Source organism: Primulina eburnea, chromosome 1 (genome assembly GCF_022965805.1).
Source record: "Primulina eburnea isolate SZY01 chromosome 1, ASM2296580v1, whole genome shotgun sequence".
NCBI lineage: Eukaryota > Viridiplantae > Streptophyta > Magnoliopsida > Lamiales > Gesneriaceae > Primulina > Primulina eburnea.
Window position 1 is genome coordinate 2689003 of NC_133101.1, and position 21433 is coordinate 2710435.

The following is a 21433-nucleotide window of genomic DNA, read 5'->3' on the forward strand; positions in this document are numbered from 1 at the left end:
ATACCTTTGAGGGGAGTCTTTGTTAAGATCATGTTGGCCGTTATGGGTATTTTCTTGACTGAGTTTGGTTTCTTTATTTCTTTTTACTCTTAATTAATGCCTGTTATTTGTTGTGCTATACAACTTTGTTTCATTTTATCTATGTCTTGGATCTGAACAATTTGTACTTGATTTTTTGTATAAATTGAAAATTAAAGACATCAAAGGATCTTATAAATATAATTATCAGACAGGTCAAACACAGTAATTTTAGGCATGAGTCAGGTTGGATTCGAGCCAAATAAGCATGGACCTTTAAAAATTTAGTTTGTATTGTAAAAAAAACCAACAGAGAATTTGTATTGTCAAAGAAATTAATTTTACGGATCCTAATCTGTGAAACGAGTCAGTCCTACTCATATTCACTATAAAAAATAATATTTTTTTATAAATGACCCAAATAAGATATCAGTCTTATAAATACGATATATGAGATCGTTTCACACGAATTTTTGCCAGAGATTAATGACTTGGGAATTGAGCTTTCCTTATTTGTAGGATATATGCGAATCAGGCAAGTAAAACTGAGGCAAAGACCAAAACAAAAAATAAGGCAATGAAATAATCAAGAAAGCGGGGAGCTTCTTACGATCCCCTCTTTCTCTCTCCTCTCGATTTTTTTTTTCACCAATATTTTCTTTGACCGTGACCACCACCACCTCCTCCATCTCCTTCTTTCCGTCTTCCTCCTATCTGCTTTAAGCTTTCATCAGAATTTAATTATATACCCCATCGTTCACATTTTTCCCTCATATGATCTTTTTTTTGTTTATATATTTTTGATAGTAATAGGTTTACATAATCATCATTGGTTGCCATGTTGGATTCTTGTTTGGATATTGAGAATCTTTGATTTGAAAGCCCAAAAGTTGGAATCTTTAGCTTCATATCCCGTTTCTTGAAAATGGGTAGCTGTTTTTCCACCTCCAAGGTGAGTGGTTCCAATAGCAACACCCCTTCCACCACCGCAAACAACCAGCGCCACTTCTCCTCCGCCGCCGCCAAGCAACAGTCTTCGACCCCTTCAACAGCCACGCAGGGAAAACAGGAGGGTTCTCGTTGTAATAATCGTAAAACGAAAGAAAACCATAAAAATCAACAACAGAGGCAATCTCAGCAGGTTCATAAGAGCGGTTCCAAAAAACCAAGTGGAGTCATCCCATGTGGGAAAAGAACGGACTTTGGATATGATAAGGATTTTGATGCGAGATACACAATTGGGAAATTGTTGGGACATGGTCAATTTGGGTATACATATGCTGCTGTAGATAATTCTAATGGGGATCGTGTTGCTGTCAAGAGAATAGAAAAGAAAAAGGTGATTATTGTCCGATTCTTTATTTCAATTCATGTTTTTGTTCAATTAATTCGACGTGTTTATAGCAATTAGCCGAATGAGGATTTATTTTACGATATCAGGTGTTGCATTTCTGATTCAATCCTCTATTTCTCATTTTATAGAATGCTAAATTCTAGGGGAATATGTTGATGATTCAGATGAATGATTCAGCAGGAATTTTATTTAGAAGCTTGCTACTATTTCGCACTAAAAGGGATTTGAGCGGGGAGAGTTTACTTTTCAACCATTGTCTGACAATCATGTTGAAGCCAATAACTTTGTTAGCTGAAATCGATATTGGAGTGAATATCAGTACTTAGGTTTATTAGATCTCCGAGTGATTCATATCTAGCTAAAGTTGAGGCTAATTTCCCAGAGAATATTCTATCTATTCACCTCTTCTGATGTTATTGATGCCTAATGTGCCGGCTTTCCTACCTTTTATTTTCAGAAAGAAAATGTAAATTTGGCAGAAAAATATATGTTAAATTGATGGTTCTGCTAGTAAAGAACTTGTACTTTGTAGCATTTATTAAATATTGTCTATATCTAAGTTTCCATTTTTTGTACTTGCACATAGACTCGAAGAAAGAATATAAATTTTTTACTGGAGTTATTGCGTGCATTTGTCCTTTCATTGTGAAATCTCTGTATTTAACAAAATCTTGAATACCTTGCAGATGGTTCTTCCCATTGCTGTGGAGGATGTGAAGCGAGAGGTTAAGATATTGAAAGCATTAACAGGTCACGAAAATGTGGTTCAGTTCTATAATGCTTTTGAGGATGAATCATATGTATATATAGTGATGGAGTAAGTTTTGATGTCCAAATTTCAGATGTTAGTTTCAAATATTTTCTCGCATTATGCTGTCTTTTCCAACATTATGTGAATGACTTGCTGTCGAATTTTGTGTACTTAGGCTATGTGAGGGTGGAGAATTGTTAGACCGTATCTTGTCAAAGTAAGCATGTCTGATATATAAAGATTTTTTTCTTGAAGCTTTACAATGGACTTAATGATGATTTATTTAACAGAAAGGACAGCCGTTACACGGAGAAAGATGCAGCAATTATCGTGAGGCAAATGCTAAAAGTTGCTGCGGAGTGCCATTTACATGGTATGGTACACCGTGATATGAAGCCAGAGGTACATGGGAAAATTATTTATCTTCTAGTTGGGATCAAACTGCTTCTTAATGTTCTAACATGTGTTTTCCCTCAGAATTTTTTATTTAAGTCACCGAAAGAGGATTCACCCCTGAAGGCCACGGATTTTGGTCTTTCAGACTTCATAAGACCAGGTAATTGGCTTTAGATTTGTTATTGTCCAATTTAATGAGAGATATTTTTATTGTACGACCACATGACTTCGGCACATTAAAGTTTCAAATATTTATATTTAATTTCAGGGTTTCTTTATTGTTTTCTTATTATTAAAAAATTTCATATCGCTTTCATAAATTTAGGAAAGAAATTCCAAGACATTGTTGGGAGTGCATATTATGTCGCTCCAGAAGTGCTAAAGCGCAAATCTGGCCCTGAGTCAGACGTGTGGAGCATTGGTGTAATCACATATATTTTGCTCTGCGGCCGGCGACCCTTCTGGGACAAAACCGAGGATGGCATTTTTAAAGAGGTGGGGGGTATTACAATTGTAATTATATTGCACTCTTAAATGTGGCAAGATCCCGTTATTTGAATGAACCTTTGATGTTGACAGGTTCTGAGAAACAAGCCAGACTTTCGGCGCAAACCATGGTCAACAATAAGCAATTCTGCTAAAGACTTTGTAAAGAAGTTACTTGTAAAAGACCCACGAGCCCGACTTACTGCTGCCCAGGCCTTATGTATGCTGTGCTGAATCTCAAATAACTAATTTGTCTTGCTTGAATACGCTTTTAATATTTAGAGTTTATAATATTCTTGATGTTCATCAACATATTTTTCTTTTCTTTTTTTCTTTTTTGCATCCATATAATTTTTTGGTATTTTGAAAAAATTAACATGCTTAAACACCTTTGTTACGATACTTTTGCAACATGTATTCTGTGCTCTAAAAAATAATTCTTATATATTAATTTGAAAACATGTAATTGAAGGAACTACACTGTCTCTAATGTAAGCGTTCTGAAAGTGGAATCACTTGCACTTTTTTCGAAGTTACTACAGCAGCATGATACTGCCTTTTTATGCTACGTTTGATAATGAATTATACAATTTCGAATGGTTAAATTATTTGTATGCATTTACTTGGAAAGTTATGCGGCATTGTTTTTCTAACAGAGATAAGAATGCCACTCTCACAAAGCCTAAAGTACCTGTGTTCTTGATGGCATTCTTATCTTGGTAACATGTTGCAGCTCATATATGGGTTCGGGAAGGCGGCGAAGCTTCGGAAATTCCTCTTGACATTTCTATTCTGTCCAGCATGCGGCAATTTGTGAATTACAGCCGATTAAAACAGTTTGCCCTTCGTGTAATTCTGCCTCTTCTGTTAAACTTCTGGTGATTCTATAAATATATGAATAAATTTTGTGCATGAGACTTCATCAGGATCAAATTTAATTTTCTAGGCACTGGCTAGCACACTTGACGTGGAGGAGATTGCCGATCTTCGAGATCAATTTGATGCTATTGACGTGGATAAAAGTGGTGCCATTAGCCTTGAAGAAATGAGACAGGTTAGTTTTTCTGCAGGGGAATTTTTAAAAGCACCTTCTATAAATTGCTATAGTGAATTTGGTTTTACGTTGACTTGCATGCTTGTTTTTTGATCAAATTCATTCATTATTTATTTAATTTATATTAATAGTAAAACTTTAACAAAACTAAAAACTTTTAGTATAAATTAATGTATAGTGGTAGGATTTTTATTTTGAAAAATAAATTAATCATTCCCTTTTTGAAAATGTGAATCTACCATCTCAATTAAAGTTGTTATAATTATTCTTTGTTTTTTTAATAAAATTTTCAAATAAAAAATAATAATAATAAGAATAACTATTGATAAATAAATTAATAAAAATATGAATAATCATAAACAGTATAAATTAATAAATATAATAATGGTAATTTTCACTGTTAATAATTAATAAATAATGCATTATATAATTCAGATTTAAAATCACATTGTAGGTATAATTTTAAAAAAAGTCTAAATACTTTATGTATAAGCATCAAAGCTAAAATTCAAATATTTAAATTTAAATATTAGGATGTATTTTCAGTTAAAATAAAGTTATTTTAGCAAAATTATGTGTGTCAAATAGAAAATTATATAATTGAATAAATTCATTTCTAGTAGAATAAATTGATGTGGAGAAAAGAATAAAAAAATTTGGAGTAAATTTATTTATAGTATTAATAAATTGAGGTGAAGAAAAAGGTAACAAAAGGGTGTTTTGGGATCTTTAAAGCATGCAAGGCTATTTTTAAAAATATTTAGGTGAAGGATAATTTAAAATTTTCAAAAATAAGATGGGTTAAAATAATGCATTTCCCTTTTCGGTAAGATTATATGGGAGTTTATCAAGGTTTTACTTTAGTTTACCTAATAGTTAACTAGAGCTTCTGGAAGGACTTCTGGTGTGCTTGCTTTGCTAGGCGGAAGAACTGTTTGCGGGGAATAATTTTTTGAAATTTTGGTGTTTTCAGGTTGTGGAAATTTGAGATATTGTTTGGATTGTATGTTTGAAATGTGATGTGATTGTTATGATTGTCTAAAAACAGGTAAATATTGTCAAGTGAATGGAAAATATCTGAGACTAGGTAGAAGTGTGATTCTGTTGTGAAATGACATGATTTGGCACATGAAATGACACGCTGTTTATAACAGTGATTCACCATTTTGAATTTTTTATTGCTGGTATATAATGACAAGCGAAACAGAATTGGTCTAAAAAGTTTTTTCAAGTTTCCAGAGGATCATCTATTTGCTAAGGATCATGTCTTGTTCATCACATGTTTGACTTGAATTGTAGGCACTGGCAAAAGATCTTCCTTGGAAAATGAAAGACTCACGTGTTCTCGAGATCCTTCAGGCGGTACGTATATCTTAAACCGGGATGTGAATTTCACCCTAGTTAGCACAGGTATTTTAATATTTGGTAGCTTTGTAGATTGCTAATATGTATACACTCTGTGGGGTGTGAGCAGATCGATAGCAATACCGATGGACTTGTAGATTTCACTGAGTTTGTTGCGGCTACCCTACACGTCCATCAGCTCGAGGAGCATGATTCAGAAAAATGGCAGCAAAGATCGAGAACAGCCTTTGAAAAATTCGATGTGGATGGAGATGGATTTATTACACCAGATGAACTTAGAATGGTTAGTATTTGTGTTTATCCGTTATAAGTTACGGTTCTATATGGCAAGAACCAAAAACATAGAGAGACAAGATTACATTAACTGTCATATGCTTCGAGGTTAGACTAATCCTATGCTTTTTTTAAAAAAATATGATTTATAACATTCTTGCAATATGTTATGACATGAGACAAGCAGCATGAAGTATACATTCTTAAACCATTCGTTAAATAGAAAAAAATTGTGAATATGTTTTCTTTTCACGCGGAGCCTCAGCTTGTGCTCCTTTGTTGTGTTGCAGCACACGTGTCTGAGGAGCTCGGTTGATCCGCTTCTAGAAGAAGCAGATATCGATAAAGATGGGAAAATCAGCTTATCAGAGTTCCGCAGACTACTAAGAAACGCAAGCATGAATTCACGAGGCGTGACTACCGCGTCCACCAATCAACATCCACGTCTGCCATAGTTTCCAATCAGGTACTTGGAAGCCTGTGAGTTGCAAAATAACGAGTTTACCAGAACTGCAAAGAACTCTCCCCGAATACCTTTCTCATGTATGGTTTCTCATCTGCTTTTATACAACAATGCCTCTGATTCCGTGTCCGAGTCGTGGTAATTAGAATCAGGTTGTAGACATGTCAGGCACCATGGCGTGCAGTTTAGACCTAATGTGAAGAGAGGTCAGGTCGTGTGACTGTAAATTATCTGTTGGTTCTGTTAGGCTTATTGCCGTTCGGGTACGAAAACCGTCTCTGGACATTTTTTCGTGATCTTTCTTCGGCATGTCACATGCAACACACATTTGTCTAGATGATGTGTTTCATTGCTACTATGTTGTCCATCATTATATGACAAGAACTGGGAAGTTGATGCAGTTTTTGAAGATTATACAGCATATGTAGTTCTCGGTGTCTCCATATCTTTGTTGATATATGTGTCATATCACTTTCTTTATTTGTTGTAAACAAATTTGATTATGTTATTAATATTGTTTTATCACATAAAATGGACGTGTTATTTACGCTTAAAACAAATGTTAAAACGCTTAGTCTTATCTTTTTAATCTATCACATAACAATAATAACCTCATGTATTAGTTTTCATGCTCTGTTTGGTACGTGTGATGAGATAAATAAATGATCAGTAATTATATGGATTATAAAATGAAAGATATGGATAAATAATATGGTGGGATAAAATACATGATGTTTGGTGTAATTTTAATATTATAGATTAATTTTGTGTATTATCAGGAAATGACAAAAGTATACCCGCTGTATACAATATGTTACGTAACCTAAATATGATAAATAAATAATAATAGTACTATGAAATAAATAAATACGTAATTGTAAAAATTACTAATAACTACAATAAAAAATAATAAATAAGTCTGATATATTAATATTAAATATATATATAATAATACTAATATTGATACTATTATTAATATTAAAAATTCATTTTTTATTAATTTGTAAACATATTAGTATACGTTTTAATAAATATATATTTATTAGAAAAAATTTTAAAACATAAAATTTGAAATTCTCAACCTGCTTTACGAATTCCAAATAGAATCCGTTAAATTGCTCAATTTTTATGGATTTTTAAATAAATATCTATTTTTTAATATATTTTTTAATATTAAAAAAAACCCATTTTCCCATTATAATTAATTTTTCATATTTTTCACCATCAATTTCCTACTACACGAATGTATGTACAGTGCTGGCCCTCAATGAGATAATTCAGAATACGCAAACACGTGATAATTATATTATTCATATTTATCCATGTTTAGTATGAGTGTACAAAATATTGGTTAATTATTATTATAAAATACTTTAAAACATTGGAAGTATAAAATCTCAGTTACTTAAATTTTGGGATAAACTACAAAATACATTAAAATTTGAGATAAAATAACAGAAAATTATTATTTGAATTCTATTCATTTTATATAGATGCATTGTTAGATATTAAAGTCATTTTATTCTCGTTCTATTTTTTAAAATTAATTTGAAGAATATTCATGAATAAGTTATCGTGTTGTCGGATGGTAAAATGTTGCGAACGTCTACCCGATCGATCACGAGAACATAGGAAATATTGTATTTTTAGTCATGTAAGTTGATATATTTTGAGTTTTAGTCATGTAACTCGTCAATATTTGATTTTCATTTAATAATTTAATTTTTTGTTTTGTTTTGATCTTTTTTTTTTCATCCGAAAACACTAAGTCAATTAAATATTGCTTATTTGATATTGAATCTATCATAAAACATATATTATACAAATTAAAATATATCTCAACAAAAATAAATGAAAAACGACAAGCTTTTTTATTCCGGTTTTGAAATACTGGACTTTGTTTTATTTTATTTCCCCCATTCGTTTATGTTTATATTTATTTCAATATGTATAATATAAGTTTATTTTCGCTGTCAGAGTTATATATGATAACATCAATGTCAAATAAATAATATTCGATTGATTTAACCGCTCGTGATAAAAAAAATCAAAACAAAAAAAAAATCAAAATATTGAATGAAAAATAAATATTGATGAGTTGGATGATTAAACCTCAGACATGTCAGCCTACGTGACTAAAATTATATTTTTTTCTCATTTTCCTATGTTTCATGGTCTTTCTTCTCTTAAATAGCAAAAGCTTGTGCATACTCCATTTTTTATTTTAATTATTTTACTTTTCGTCCTTCTCGCCAAAATGCTACACGATGCCGATTCATGAACTTTCAAGTCGACTAAATTTTTTTTTTAATATTTAAATTTATCGAATTTGAGTCAAATTCGAATATGATCTAACTTTTTCTAGCCAAATTTGATCCAAATTATATTTTTCAATAATTCGTTAGCCTTGATAAAATATATATAAATAACTATTTAGAGTCTTTTGAGTATTTTTTTCGAGTAATGATTCAAATAGTTTGTCATCTTCAAATATCTGAAGCCCAACTTGAACAAAAAAAAATTAGTTTTTATGATCTTCCAATCGAGACTAATATCAAACATATCAATTTAATTAGAGTCAAATTCGAGTCTTAAAATTTTCATCGTATTCAGCTCAATTCGATTTTTTTATGGTTGTACATGTAGCCAAAAAAAGTCAGTAATACCTACTGCTATATATAAAAAGCATCATCAAGAGGCCACATCAGTATTTTGGCGAAAAAAAAAACTACTTACAACACCCAAAAACGAGAACTTACCAAGTTACAAAATGAACATTAAGAAAAAGAAATCATTGTTCCAAAAAGGAATAACAGAAAATGAGTATCTTTCAATAAGTATCATAACCTAAACCAAATACTTATCATTTTATCAACAAATAAAAAATCATTTATAATATAAGCATAAAATGAAACAAAACTTTAAAGGAAAAATAAAAAGAATCCTTTAGCCCAATGAATTTTTTAATGCAGCAACAAAAAAAATTAAAACACAACAAAAATATTACTAATTATAATTCTAATTTCATCACCTAACTTAGGTTATCTATCTTATCCAGCCAGTGTCCTAAAAAAGATACCGGAGTGGATATCATGTGAGACTATCTCACGGATCTTAACCTGTAAGACTGGTCAACCCTACCCATATTCATAATAAAAAATAATACTCTTAGAGTGTGTTTGGTTGAGTGGATTAAATAAGGATAGATTAATAGTCAAATATTTTCGTTAAAATTTTAAGATGTTTTAATAATCATTTTGACCCGGTTTAAGATCCAATTTTATGGATAACTATTTGATTAATAAAACTGGATCTTAAACCGGGTCAAAATGATTATTAAAACATCTTAAAATTTTAACGATAAATATTTGACTATTAATATATCCTTATTTAATCCACTCAACCAAACACACCCTTAGCATAAAAATAATACTTTTTCATGAATGATCCAAATAAGAGATTTGTCTCACAAATACGACTCGTAAGAACGTCTCACACAAGTTTTTGCCAAGATACTGATATATTAACATGGCTGGAAACCTAGCCTAACCTAACCTAACCTACCCTAGCCTAGCCTAACCTATTCCAAATTGGTAATGTGTGCAAGCGTGTAACTAATTGGATCAGCCACACATTCTAGCTAGGTTCGTTTAGTTGACAATTTCCTTCCACTAGTATTAATATGAAACAAAAACTAGATCCACAATATTAGGTTATGCTTGCATTTATTGATTTGAAATCTATGTATAGATTTGTTTGGCTCGATAAAATTTAAGATTGTATTTGGATTGATGAATTTCAAACGTATTTTTATTTTTTTTTAGAAAAGTAAGACGGTAAACTATAAATTCATACTACATATGTATATTGCATTTTTTCATATTAATTACGATAAATTTCAAGTTTACACAATAATGCAGTCATTTGAAATTCAAATGACTTTATAACTATTGTGTAAATAAGCAAAATGTAGATTTAAGATTTGAACAATTGTTTCATTATAAACAATGAAGTTACAATCGAAATCTATGGATTTGAAATATATCGATTCAATCATAAACTTAAGTTAAAAAAATTCAACGGTAATTGTATTGAGTTTCAAATACACAATATCATTTGAAATTCATTCCTCAAATCATATTCTTACATTTATAATTCTTTTCTACAAATCAAATTCATACATCCAAGTATTAAAGTTATAAAAAAATAAACTTATACTTCATCACTCATCAATAGATGTTTTAATACGCAAAATTGACACGATGTATTTATCCATGCATACACAATCAAGATATATTTTTATTTTAATAGGAACAAAATATATAGAATGGTAATAAAACATAAAATAAAAATTAAAATTAAAATTCTCTTCGTGCTTTTTATAAAAATTGCATCCAATTGAGATACAAGTTCTAGAAAACTCTTTAAAAATTTAACGCGACACTTCTCCTGATATTTTCTATTTTAAAAAATAAATTAATCTTTTCGTCGAAAACACATTTAGGTCTGCGTGTCTTTCCTAATAACTATTAAAATATTTTTAAGAATATAATAATTTATATTATATTATTAAATTTAACATCTCATACTATTTAACTTTGATATATGAATGTGACATCAAATTTTCTTTATAGTTTTACGATTCATAATATTTGTTAGTTAACTTTGCTGGTGTGAAATAATTAGTGTGTAAATTTTGTATACATCTCTATATTTTTTCGATTTTTTATCTAATTTATCTAAAAATTAAAATTATCTCGATAAATCTTATTTAATCTCTAATTTATAATTATCATAATTTAGAAAAATAATATATATTTTTACATAAAAATCATCGAGCACAAAAAATTTATTATGTATGGCACAAAACACTAAGTGTGTGTCTCTATATATAACAAAACACTAACTGTGTGTCTATATATATACATATATACATATATATAGATTTACTCCCAGTTTCTATATTTCTAGATTTCTTCGATTTCGGATTTTTTATGCGTGAATGGCAAAAAAAAAATTCTTCTTTCGAATATTGATCACGAAAAATGTGGATTTTGAAGTCTAAGATATATATGTTAATTAAATAAAAAAATGTTTTTTAAAAGAAAAATTAAAAAAAAAAACACGGCTGGACGCCAGCTGTACAGACACCTAGTGTACCCTACACCCAAGGGGTGCAGGGTAACAAGTCTATATATATACATCAACACTTTGTGCCAGTGGTATATTCCCAATTATCAGATACAAGTAACATACCACACATGCTCTTCTCCCCTTGATCTAAACGCAGAATCCAAACAACCCTCGACCGTCCGAAAGGAAAATGAGTATCAAAGTGGGTTCAACAATGGATGTTGCAGAAGAGGATGCCACTTTCTTATTCGCCATGCAGCTAGCTAGTGCTTCTGTACTACCTTTTGCCTTAAAAGTCGCGGTCGAGCTCGATCTCCTTGAGCTTGTGAAGAAGAAGGGGCCCGACGCCTTTGTTTCGCCAGCAGAACTCGCCACAGAACTCCCCTCCGGCAATCCAGACAAGCACCACATGCTGGACAGAATCCTTCGCCTGCTGGCTAGCTATTCTATTTTAAATTGCAAAGAGAAAACGATGCCCGATGGCAGCATTGAGCGGCTATATTCCTTGGCTCCTGTCTGCAAGTTCTACACTAAGAATGATGATGGAGTTTCTCTGGGCCCTTTGTTGATCATGAATCTAGACAAGACTCTTTTGGAGTCTAGGCAGGTTTCATTTCGTTTCGATATTTAACTACCTGCTAGATGTTCGATGGAATATAATATGTTTTAATCAATGATATATGAAGGAATTATCTAAAAGATGCAATTCTTGAGGGAGGAAATGCATTCAAGAAAGCACATAAAATGAGCGTATTCAAATATATGGCCACAGATCCTACGTTCAACAAGGTTTTTAACACCGGGATGTCCAATAATTCGACAATTGTGATGAAGAAACTTGTTGAAACGTACGACGGATTCAAGGGTATAGAGACTCTGGTGGATGCTGGAGGTGGAACCGGAGCTTCACTGCACATTATCATATCCAAACATCCAACTATAAGGGGCATTAACTTTGATTTGCCACATGTTATTCTTAATGCCCCGTCTTTTGCTGGTATGAGATATCGAGAATCATTTCTTGATTTATTTTTAAAAGATTTTATCTGGTTGGGGTAAAACTTAAGTTGGCCTATTATATATATATACGCAGGTGTGGATAATATTGGTGGAGACATGTTCCTCGGCTTGCCGAAAGCCGACGCCATTTTTATGAAGGTGAAGTTGTCATAACAGGAGAGACACTACCAGCAATGTGCATTACTAGGCTTTGGTATAGCAATGGTTAATCACCTACTTTATAAAATTGTAGATAATTAAATATAATCTATTGGAACTTATTTGAATCTATAACACTATATCAATAAATTAATCCGACATTACATGCTTAGACTTACAGTACGAAATATGTTTTTCAAAAAATATAAGTATGGAAAATAAATGAGAAAATTGCATTTTTTTTCTCTTTGTAATTTTGGACACTTATATTGTTAAATTTATTAATATTGATTTTTTAAACAAATTTTTTGCGTGCAACTGTCTTACTGATGTGAATTCAATGTGGCACTGAAGCATTTAGTCTCATATCAACATTCCACTTGAAAAATAACTAACTTTATAAAAAATCGGAAGACACGTGACTAAGACCGAAATTCGATAACGTAGATGATCAAAATCGCAAATAAACAAACATTCATGTCTATAAATAGAATTTTCATCTTGTCATGTCTTTTATTGTACCAACAGTGGATTCTCCATGACTGGAGTGACACAAATTGTTTGAAAATATTGAAAAGATGTCACGAAGCACTTCCGGATGGTGGAAAAATCATTGTTTTAGAAGGCATCCTCCCAGAGACCCCAAGCGAAGGGCTGATATGTAATTTCCAACTTGATGTGGCTATGTTAACCTTTAACCCCGGTGGAAAGGAGAGGACAGAAAAAGAATTTCATGCATTGGCAAAACAAGCTGGTTTCAAAGAATCTCACACAATTTGCAGTGTTCTCCCATTTTGGGTCTTGGAATTCCGTAAATGAAAATTTTATGTCTGAATTAAAAAACCTTGGACTTGCTAAGGACATAATTCTCTGTGATTGGTTTGTCAATTTGTTCAAATATCATCTTCATTGTCTAGAAATAAAACTTTGTGACGCTTCTGTAAGTTATCAGAGCAATATTAGTGTCAGCATACAATGTTTGGGATTTTAATCTTATAATTTGTCGCATCTGATTTTCATATGATAATTAGGATTTTTAAAATAAAATAAAAGAACAAACTTTCAATATAAAATCTAATTATTCAAATACAACATATTATTCTCTATTAACTTTAACATTTTAGTTCCTAAAAAATAAACATTTTATGATATTAATATATTAAATTTTCGTTTTTATTATTACTATAAGAATTATAAAGATTGGCTGTCGGCCAGTAAAAGAAATTAAAAGTTAAGAAGAAAATAAAAAATTAACATGATATATACTACAAATTTATTACCACACGTTATTTTTTGTTTTTTTTTTTTGTTTTTTGAATGAACACATTTGTTAGTATTTATTTATTTATTTATTATTATTATTATTATTATTATTATTATTATTATTTATTATAAAATATTATTCAATGAAAAAAGAAAGCTAGTATTTTTTATTTATTTTCACATAAAATCATATTTTACCAAAAACAGAAAATAAAGGCGAAAGCCGAGATGCTAGCCCATTGATAGAATGAAGATAGTGACGTACAACGTGAATGGGCTGAGGCATAGAATCTCGCAGTACACCTCTCTTCGCAGGCTGCTCGATTCTCTTGACGGCGATGTTATATGTTTCCAGGTTTCTTGAACGTAATCACGAATTTCTGTATGTGGGTTTGATTTTTCTTTGATAATTGCTGTATCGATTTCATTGATCCTATATGCAGGAGACGAAGCTATCGAGGCATGAATTGAGAGCGGATTTGGTGCGAGCGGAAGGTTATGAATCCTTTTTCTCTTGCACTCGCACTTCTGACAAAGGGCGAAGTGGATATTCCGGTGAGAAATGCTTTTCCTTTTACTAATAATTCGTGTATTATTTTTGTCTATAAAGGCTGGTAAAGTTTCTAGCTTTGGCGTCTGTCCAGCTTAATTAAGGTACTGTTTGCGAGAGCTTGATTTAATTACTTCTCAGCTTCTGAATACAATTTCATTTAATTGACTGGAAGATTAAAAGCAATTAACATAAGCTCTTGGAAACACTACCTAAGAATAAGACTGTTTTTACATACTTATGTTGTATTTGGTGTTTATTACTTATAAGTTGCCACATTTAGTTTAGTGGCTTGTAAACAACAAAAAGAACATACCGTGTGATGTGTGTTTGAATTCCTGAATCTGTCATGATCGTTTACTGGTACAAAAATTTGCGAGGAAGCTTTTGAGCCGCTGCTTAATCATTGTTTAATCAAAATGTGAAGACATTTGGTCCAAATTCTATATATATTTAAAATCAGTACTTTCCTACTCATTTTTTGTCACCTTTCACATTTTTGGATAACATACTTCTTCTACATGCATAATGCATAGCTCTTCCTGTTATTCCTAATGTTACTAACCTTGTCCTGCATTGATGTGCTTTCCCTTGCATTTAGAAATTACTGCTTATGATCAATATTCTTTTCCTTGTGCAACTAGGAGTGGCGACATTTTGCCGTGTCAAATCTGCATTTTCTAGTGACGAAGTAGCTTTACCAGTTTCTGCAGAGGAGGGCTTTACTGGAGTTCTTGGGAATTCCCCAGGGTTTGGATCAAGGAAAAGTGAATGCCCATCAATAGTGGAAGGCCTGGAAGACTTTTCCACTGTAGAGCTCCTGAAAGTTGACGGTGAAGGACGTTGTATTGTAACTGATCACGGGCATTTTGGTGAGTTGCATAATATCGGTAAAGTGATATTGCATTGATTGATGTTCTTCATGTGATATATATTCTCTAGATGTGTCAACACTGGATTTTAGTTTATGTCGGTAACTAATGAATGCATGCAGTTCTTTTCAATGTTTATGGTCCTAGAGCTGGATGTGATGACGCAGAAAGAATCCAGTTCAAGCTCAGTTTTTTCAGCATACTGCAGGTGATTCTATTATGCCTTATGCTTCGATGTCTTGATTGATGAATAATCAAGTATGCCGTATATGGCCATCTGTTGGTTATGTCATGTACTCATGTTTCTGTGTTTATATAAAACTAAGGGAATTTTAATTCAATCTCTTGATTATATTGGCGTAGGGTAATAGTCTGTTCCATATTGTAAAGTTCCAAATAGTCATTTGCTCATTTATAAGATCTGATAATGAGTTAGTATATGGTAAAATGAATCAACATTGGCGATTAGAAATGCTGTTTCTAAAGGCCCAAGCGGATTCTAAATCGGAATCCAAGTGTAGCAAGAATCGCTGTGTTTGCAGGCCCTGCTAAACCATTCCCTCTTCGTTGTTTATTTTCTTTAATTAAGTTACTATATAGTATCATGGAGTTTATAACTGACCAACATCACTAGAGTCGTGTCAAATAAAAATGATAAATACCCAGGTACAGAAAATGGAAGGAATTTTTTGTATACCACCACATGATATTTTTTGTTGTCACCATGTTCATTAGCAGGACCATGAGCATCATTAGTAGAAGTTATATTTGTATTTTGAATATTCTGGCTGGTCGCTCGTGTATGACATGATATGAGTTGTACATATTATTCATCTTGGATATGAACTTTAAGCTCTCATATTAATATGAATATGATATTGTTATAGAGAAGATTGGAATCTCTTTTGAGGCAAGGACGAAGGGTGTTTGTTGTAGGGGATCTCAACATTGCTCCTGCTGCCATAGACCGTTGTGATGCTGGACCAAATTTTGACAAAAATGAGTGAGTTGTTTTATGGCTCTTATTTTTAATACACATTTGGCTCATTGGTCAAATATTTGTATTCGATTTGATACTGCAAGTAGATTGTTAATTGTTTATACTTGATTCCGTCTTGCAGGTTTAGAACTTGGTTCAGATCTTTGCTGGTGAGAAATGGAGGGCCTTTTTTCGATGCTTTTAGAGAGAAACATCCTGACAGGTTATAATTTCTTGACTTCGTTGTTTTATTTGTGTAGAAGGATATTTTAAGTTTGGTTGGAGTGTAAGCGATGAACAACATTGTACTGTGTTTTGATATATGATGCGACTTTCGTCTCCTGCTTATATTGTGTGTCATCCCCTTTTATGTTCTGTAAATTATTGTAGAAGAGAAGCCTACACATGTTGGTCAACTAGTTCCGGTGCAGAGGAATTCAACTTTGGGTCACGTATTGACCACATTCTTATAGCTGGACCATGCTTACATGAAAACCAAAATGAGTGCCATAGCTTTGTGCATTGTCATGTTGAAGAGTGTGACATATCAGAGCAGTTCAAACGTTGGAAACCCGGCAACACACCTAGGTAAGAGAGAATCTTTTTAATCAGAAGGGGATTTTGTGATACTGCGATTCTTTGTCAGTATTTCAGCATTTGAAATGAGTTAGAGATGCAAAATTATGATATTCCTTGAGAACAACAAAAAAATTTAGCACCTGGGGATTTGAGTCATAATTACAAGCTCCACTTTATTATTATCACAGCGTTGGTTTTCTACAAATATAGCACACCAACTTGCACTTAAAAGTCTTACCTTTTCAGGTGGAAAGCGGGGAGAAATGTCAAATTGGAAGGCTCAGATCATGTTCCCGTCTATATATGCTTGACGGGGATCCCCAATATACCATTGCACAATACACCTTCACTATCTAGTAGATATTGTCCCGAGGTCTATGGTTTCCAGAAGACACTAGGTGTGAGTTTCTTAAGCATTTATACTTCTATGTGCTAGAATTACGTGTTTGCGTGTCGAAGTATTTTTTGGGGGGTGTATACAAATTTTGGAGAAAGTATACATGAATTCTAAAACTTTCCTGGATGGCTGCCTCCTTCCTGCTGGATCTTGTCCCTGACTATGTTGGCTTTACGTAAAAAGGTAGCTTATAGGATATGTGTCACTAATGTGCTTTGGTGTACGAGTTTCAGTCTGATTATGTGAGTAGTGTGGATCACATTGGGAAATCGATGTCCGTCTTTTTTAACATATTTAATTTAAATGTACCGGGGTGCTCTATGTTTCCTGTTGGTGGTTATCATCATATGTCAAACTATTTTGCAATAATATAGCTGGAAGTTGTCCTCTAGTTAAGGCTACAATTGTTCTGAAATTTTAAATTCTTAGTACGCAGAAATCTGTGACTCTGTGAAGTAGGTAAATATTCATATTAGTTCATAGAAATTGGGGATCGATACCAGGGAAAAAATTTAATTATTTATCAATAAATTCTATTATGTACAGTGTCAATGTTAGAGAGAAAGCAACCTGCCAAAGATGTTAGCTTGTCTGAAGGATCCAGTTCTATGTTAGAAGAGAGAGTTGCTAGTAAATGTTGCAGTCAGCTAATGAAAAGATCTCTACAATCCTGTAGTGCATCTTCATCTACCTTGACGAAGCACGGAGGTTTATCTTCGGGCAATATTTCTGAAGGCTTCTGTGAAAAATCATCTAATGACTTTAATGGCACTGAAGAGCTATCTAAATCATTTTCCACTGTGGAAAGTAATAAAAAAACAAGGAAAAGCCAGTTATCTCAGCTTTCACTTAAATCATATTTCAAGAAAACAGTTGGTGTAATTGATAATTCAGACAGTATTTGTGCTGATAAGAAGCTTAATCAAGCAGAAATGTCGAGTCCTCTTCTTGAAGTGAATGGAACTCTGGATGAAGGTGCTCAACATTATGCTGAGTTGCAGTCGGAACAAGGGACTTCAATTCAAGAAGATGATTCCTCTCAACCTTCAGAAAAAGAAAGGAATGGTTTGGCCTTAGTTGAGTGGCAAAGGATTCAGCAAATTATGCAAACTAGCATACCTCTTTGTAAGGGCCACAAGGAACCTTGTGTTCCTCGAGTGGTGAAGAAATCTGGACCTAATATAGGGCGACGATTTTATGTCTGTGCCCGCGCTGAGGTATCCCTGTCTTGTTACTCAGTTTTCCCTGTCTTGTTACTTAGTTTTCAACTGTCTTGCCTCTCTTGAAAATATTTCCTACCTGAACCCTTGGAGATCTTCTAGACTTCTGCTTAACCCATTGACACTTGATAAAAAGATAGTTCAGATAACAGCCATACACTGATGAATTTTTGTTTTTTTTTCTTTTACTCTTGGTACATGTATCTTACTGACAGTAAATTTGTTGCGTTATATCCCCCACATTGTTTTTATAGCATAAAGACCGATTCTTTTCAAAAGATCATGATCGACTTCTGTGTGCTTTTATCCCTGGTGCTGATCGGTCATCAATATTCTGAAGTGACCATTATTTAGTAGCATTGTTTTACATTTGTTTCATGTGGAGTTTCCTGATTGTGGGGGCAGTGAGTTGCTTATGGACTGATGCAAGCAGTTTTTGGGCTGATGGAGCTGTAATCTAATATTGAAACACTCTTAAATATATCTCTCTCTTTTTTACGAGCATTTTCTTAAATCTCAGGGACCTGCATCTAATTCTGAAGCAAACTGTGGTTTTTTCAAATGGGCAACTTCAAACTCAAAGGGGAAACGATGACAATATCGATGACTGGGTGGCTATTAAAGTGCGACGACTCAGTTGCAACATAGTGATCTCTATGAATATGTGTTACAGCTATGCGTTCTGCTCTCAGCGGTAAGTCCTCTCAAACAGTATCAATTGTGTACATGATACATGAGAATCAAAAGCTTTGTAGCATAATGAACAAAATAAACCAGACATGCTATGCTGTCTTGTTTAACCAAGTTCATGATTATGCGAACTCGCAAGTTTCTAAAATGGTTCCAAATTTGTTATGGTTGAGGTTAGCCTGTGCACAACTGGGGCTTGGTTGCTTGGAGCACGGAACTGTGTGATCCTTGCAACAGCAGAAGGGCAATATACAACGTTTGAATAGCTTATGCAATTGAAGGCGAAGAGCTTGGTTTGAGATGCTATCTCAAAGTAAATGACACATCAAGAAATGACAACCATGGGCATGGATAAGGTGACAATGTCAATTATCAAGCATATTTTTTTATACAACAAAATATTTTATTTTGTATTTAAAGAATTGATCCATTGGTCCAACCACCATCACCGATAACCCGGTTACCCACTGTTTAGACTGGGTCCATATCGGGCTAGGCTAAAAAGTCACTTGGAGCCACATCTATTGTCAAGGGCTTAGAGCTTGAGATTAGAAACGCTCACAAGATCTGCCCTGGCCTTGGTATTAAACACAAGTTTGTACCCAAAGGTTATATAAAAATATCAAGCAATAATACTGATCTATTTTATGCGACCCTTTTTTAAAATTAAATTAAATACCCTTTAATGTAATTACTCTTGACATATAAATTATTTCTCTCTTTTATCTAATTAAGATGATAAATATAACATCGTTAAGAACGGCAACATGTTGCCTTCACACTGTGTTTGGATTGATATTTGCATTAACAAATAATTTGAAATCCATTATTTCAAGATCTTGTTAGACAAAGAATACCATATTACAAAAGAAAGAGTTCTTACCGAAGTATATTTCATAAAAACCATAGACTGAGAGTTCAGCTCGACAGATTGGCCAAGAATGACTTCAACTTTCTTTGAACTCAACCAATTTAACTCTTTTTCTCCCGCCTTTTCTCCCATAAATTCCAATAACCCCCCGGTGCTCTAGTGTTACTTTTTTATCAGGGAAATCTACACTGATTTCTCCTGCTAGCTCTACACCAGTCGGCCCCCCTCCAATGATCAAAATTGAGTTGGCAAATTTTATCTTTTCTTGCTCTGCCATACACATACTTAGCAAAGTCAGATGCCAGCAATGAATCAGCGTTAAATTTCGTGTATTTTGATTAAGAATCTCAAAAGACGCAAGGAGAGAATAGTATGAAATTAAGTGCTCAAATCCACCAAATTATGATATTTTTGTGGATATCATCTAGAAGTTCACTCGGTTAAATCATATGTATAAATGAATGCACCATACTAACTAACAGCCTAACATAATACTCCACCAATAGAAAATTATACCATCACTGCCAAAATGTGAGTCATAGTTTTAAATTCAGGCCATTTCAGTAGACAAAAAAAAACAAGGAGTTCACCTCGACTGAGTTCACTGAGGGGATTCTATACAACAAAGGGAGAAATACTCCTATATATCACATCTTTATACATATAGATCCCAGCTGCATTTCATACAAAACCCACATATATTTTGATTCATCTGATGGTATACAAGATGTAGCTTATACCAACAAATACGTTGAATTGTTATGACAAGTAGATATAATAACAGCTTTCTGCAGTTGTTTATCAATTTTACCTGCTTGGAAGTAATGAAGCCTCTCAGCTTTTGTAAAATCGCCAGTGTGCACAGGGCCTGTGGCAATGACAAGATAATCATACTCGATTAAATGGCCTTGAGCAGTCAATACATCTTCTTTTGTGATGCCAGTTGCAGCAGATCATGCAATGACATGAGCCTTAGGAAGGTAGTCTGAGTGATTGATCGAATATCTTTCGGCAAATGAGGGTTCGACCATGGCTCTCAGATTTGCCCAGGAATCTCTGAACACTCCTTCCTACGATTTATTTCAATGAATTAATTGAAACCCAACTCTGAAGATGTTTCGGCTAGAGAAATTTTAGATAACAAATCATGTGAAAAAACCCGAGTTTCTGGCAAGTTATTCCTAACTGATTCAAGCCCTTCACCCTCCCATTCCTTATATTTTAGATTTACCGCTACCAACCGTAAACCAAATGAAATCAAATCAAAACTAGGGGAGGAGCATATAATATCAGGGAAGAAAAGAATCATCTTTTTAACTTCAAAAACTGGCATATATTTTCTTTTTTCCTCTTTCCCTAATCATGAAGCAACAAGATTGCCTGATTTTCAATGTCGAGAAACAAATGTAAGGTTCGTTTCAATCCAAATTCCAGAAATCATAGTAAAATATTCGGAAGGTGAAGAAATTATCCCCCAACAGTTCTAATCCCGCTGTTTATTGATAAGCTTTGAAACAACTGAATCGACCATCTAAGCAAACTTATAGCCTTATGTTACTAC

The 21433-nt window shown here is 33.0% G+C and overlaps 3 protein-coding genes and 1 pseudogene across 5 annotated transcripts; 3 read left to right on the forward strand and 1 right to left on the reverse strand.

The window, feature by feature from the left end:
• The first annotated feature begins 565 nt into the window (after positions 1-565).
• Positions 566-6589, forward strand: LOC140812033 (calcium-dependent protein kinase 18-like). The gene is made up of 12 exons (XM_073170242.1): positions 566-1357; positions 2059-2189; positions 2299-2340; positions 2414-2525; positions 2601-2679; positions 2845-3014; positions 3099-3225; positions 3739-3854; positions 3952-4059; positions 5359-5421; positions 5534-5707; positions 5988-6589. The coding sequence occupies exons 1-12, from the start codon at positions 944-946 to the stop codon at positions 6150-6152; spliced, it is 1701 nt and encodes a 566-aa protein (XP_073026343.1). The 5' UTR covers positions 566-943; the 3' UTR covers positions 6153-6589.
• Positions 6590-11398: 4809 nt separating this feature from the next.
• Positions 11399-13323, forward strand: LOC140810364 (caffeic acid 3-O-methyltransferase 1-like). The gene is made up of 4 exons (XM_073168235.1): positions 11399-11896; positions 11980-12290; positions 12387-12451; positions 12980-13323. Exons 1-4 carry the CDS (start codon positions 11484-11486, stop codon positions 13268-13270), a joined length of 1080 nt encoding a protein of 359 aa, XP_073024336.1. The 5' UTR covers positions 11399-11483; the 3' UTR covers positions 13271-13323.
• Positions 13324-13904: 581 nt separating this feature from the next.
• LOC140812115 (DNA-(apurinic or apyrimidinic site) endonuclease 2) lies at positions 13905-18972 on the forward strand. Of its 3 annotated transcripts, none has more exons than XM_073170357.1 (10): positions 13905-14069; positions 14158-14269; positions 14909-15136; positions 15259-15344; positions 16024-16139; positions 16258-16338; positions 16506-16703; positions 16941-17092; positions 17638-18308; positions 18832-18972. In XM_073170357.1, the coding sequence occupies exons 1-10, from the start codon at positions 13962-13964 to the stop codon at positions 18904-18906; spliced, it is 1827 nt and encodes a 608-aa protein (XP_073026458.1). In that variant the 5' UTR covers positions 13905-13961; the 3' UTR covers positions 18907-18972. The 3 variants fall into 3 exon arrangements, with proteins under 3 accessions (XP_073026458.1, XP_073026598.1, XP_073026528.1); XM_073170497.1 differs by having other exon boundaries at positions 18022-18308; XM_073170427.1 differs by having other exon boundaries at positions 13927-14080.
• An 855-nt stretch (positions 18973-19827) lies between these two features.
• LOC140830483 (uncharacterized) lies at positions 19828-21181 on the reverse strand (annotated as a pseudogene).
• Between the last annotated feature and the right edge of the window lie 252 nt (positions 21182-21433).

Coding starts and splice junctions, on each gene's coding strand:
- LOC140812115 (XM_073170357.1), top strand. CDS start 13,962: ATGAAGATAGTGACGTACAACGTGAATGGGCTGAGGCATAGAATCTCG. Junction 14,270..14,908: donor AGGGCGAAGTGGATATTCCG/GTGAGAAATGCT, acceptor TTGTGCAACTAG/GAGTGGCGACATTTTGCCGT. Junction 16,704..16,940: donor AAACCCGGCAACACACCTAG/GTAAGAGAGAAT, acceptor TTACCTTTTCAG/GTGGAAAGCGGGGAGAAATG.
- LOC140812033 (XM_073170242.1), top strand. CDS start 944: ATGGGTAGCTGTTTTTCCACCTCCAAGGTGAGTGGTTCCAATAGCAAC. Junction 1,358..2,058: donor AGAGAATAGAAAAGAAAAAG/GTGATTATTGTC, acceptor AATACCTTGCAG/ATGGTTCTTCCCATTGCTGT. Junction 3,855..3,951: donor TAAAACAGTTTGCCCTTCGT/GTAATTCTGCCT, acceptor TTAATTTTCTAG/GCACTGGCTAGCACACTTGA.
- LOC140810364 (XM_073168235.1), top strand. CDS start 11,484: ATGAGTATCAAAGTGGGTTCAACAATGGATGTTGCAGAAGAGGATGCC. Junction 11,897..11,979: donor AAGACTCTTTTGGAGTCTAG/GCAGGTTTCATT, acceptor TGATATATGAAG/GAATTATCTAAAAGATGCAA. Junction 12,291..12,386: donor TAATGCCCCGTCTTTTGCTG/GTATGAGATATC, acceptor ATATATACGCAG/GTGTGGATAATATTGGTGGA.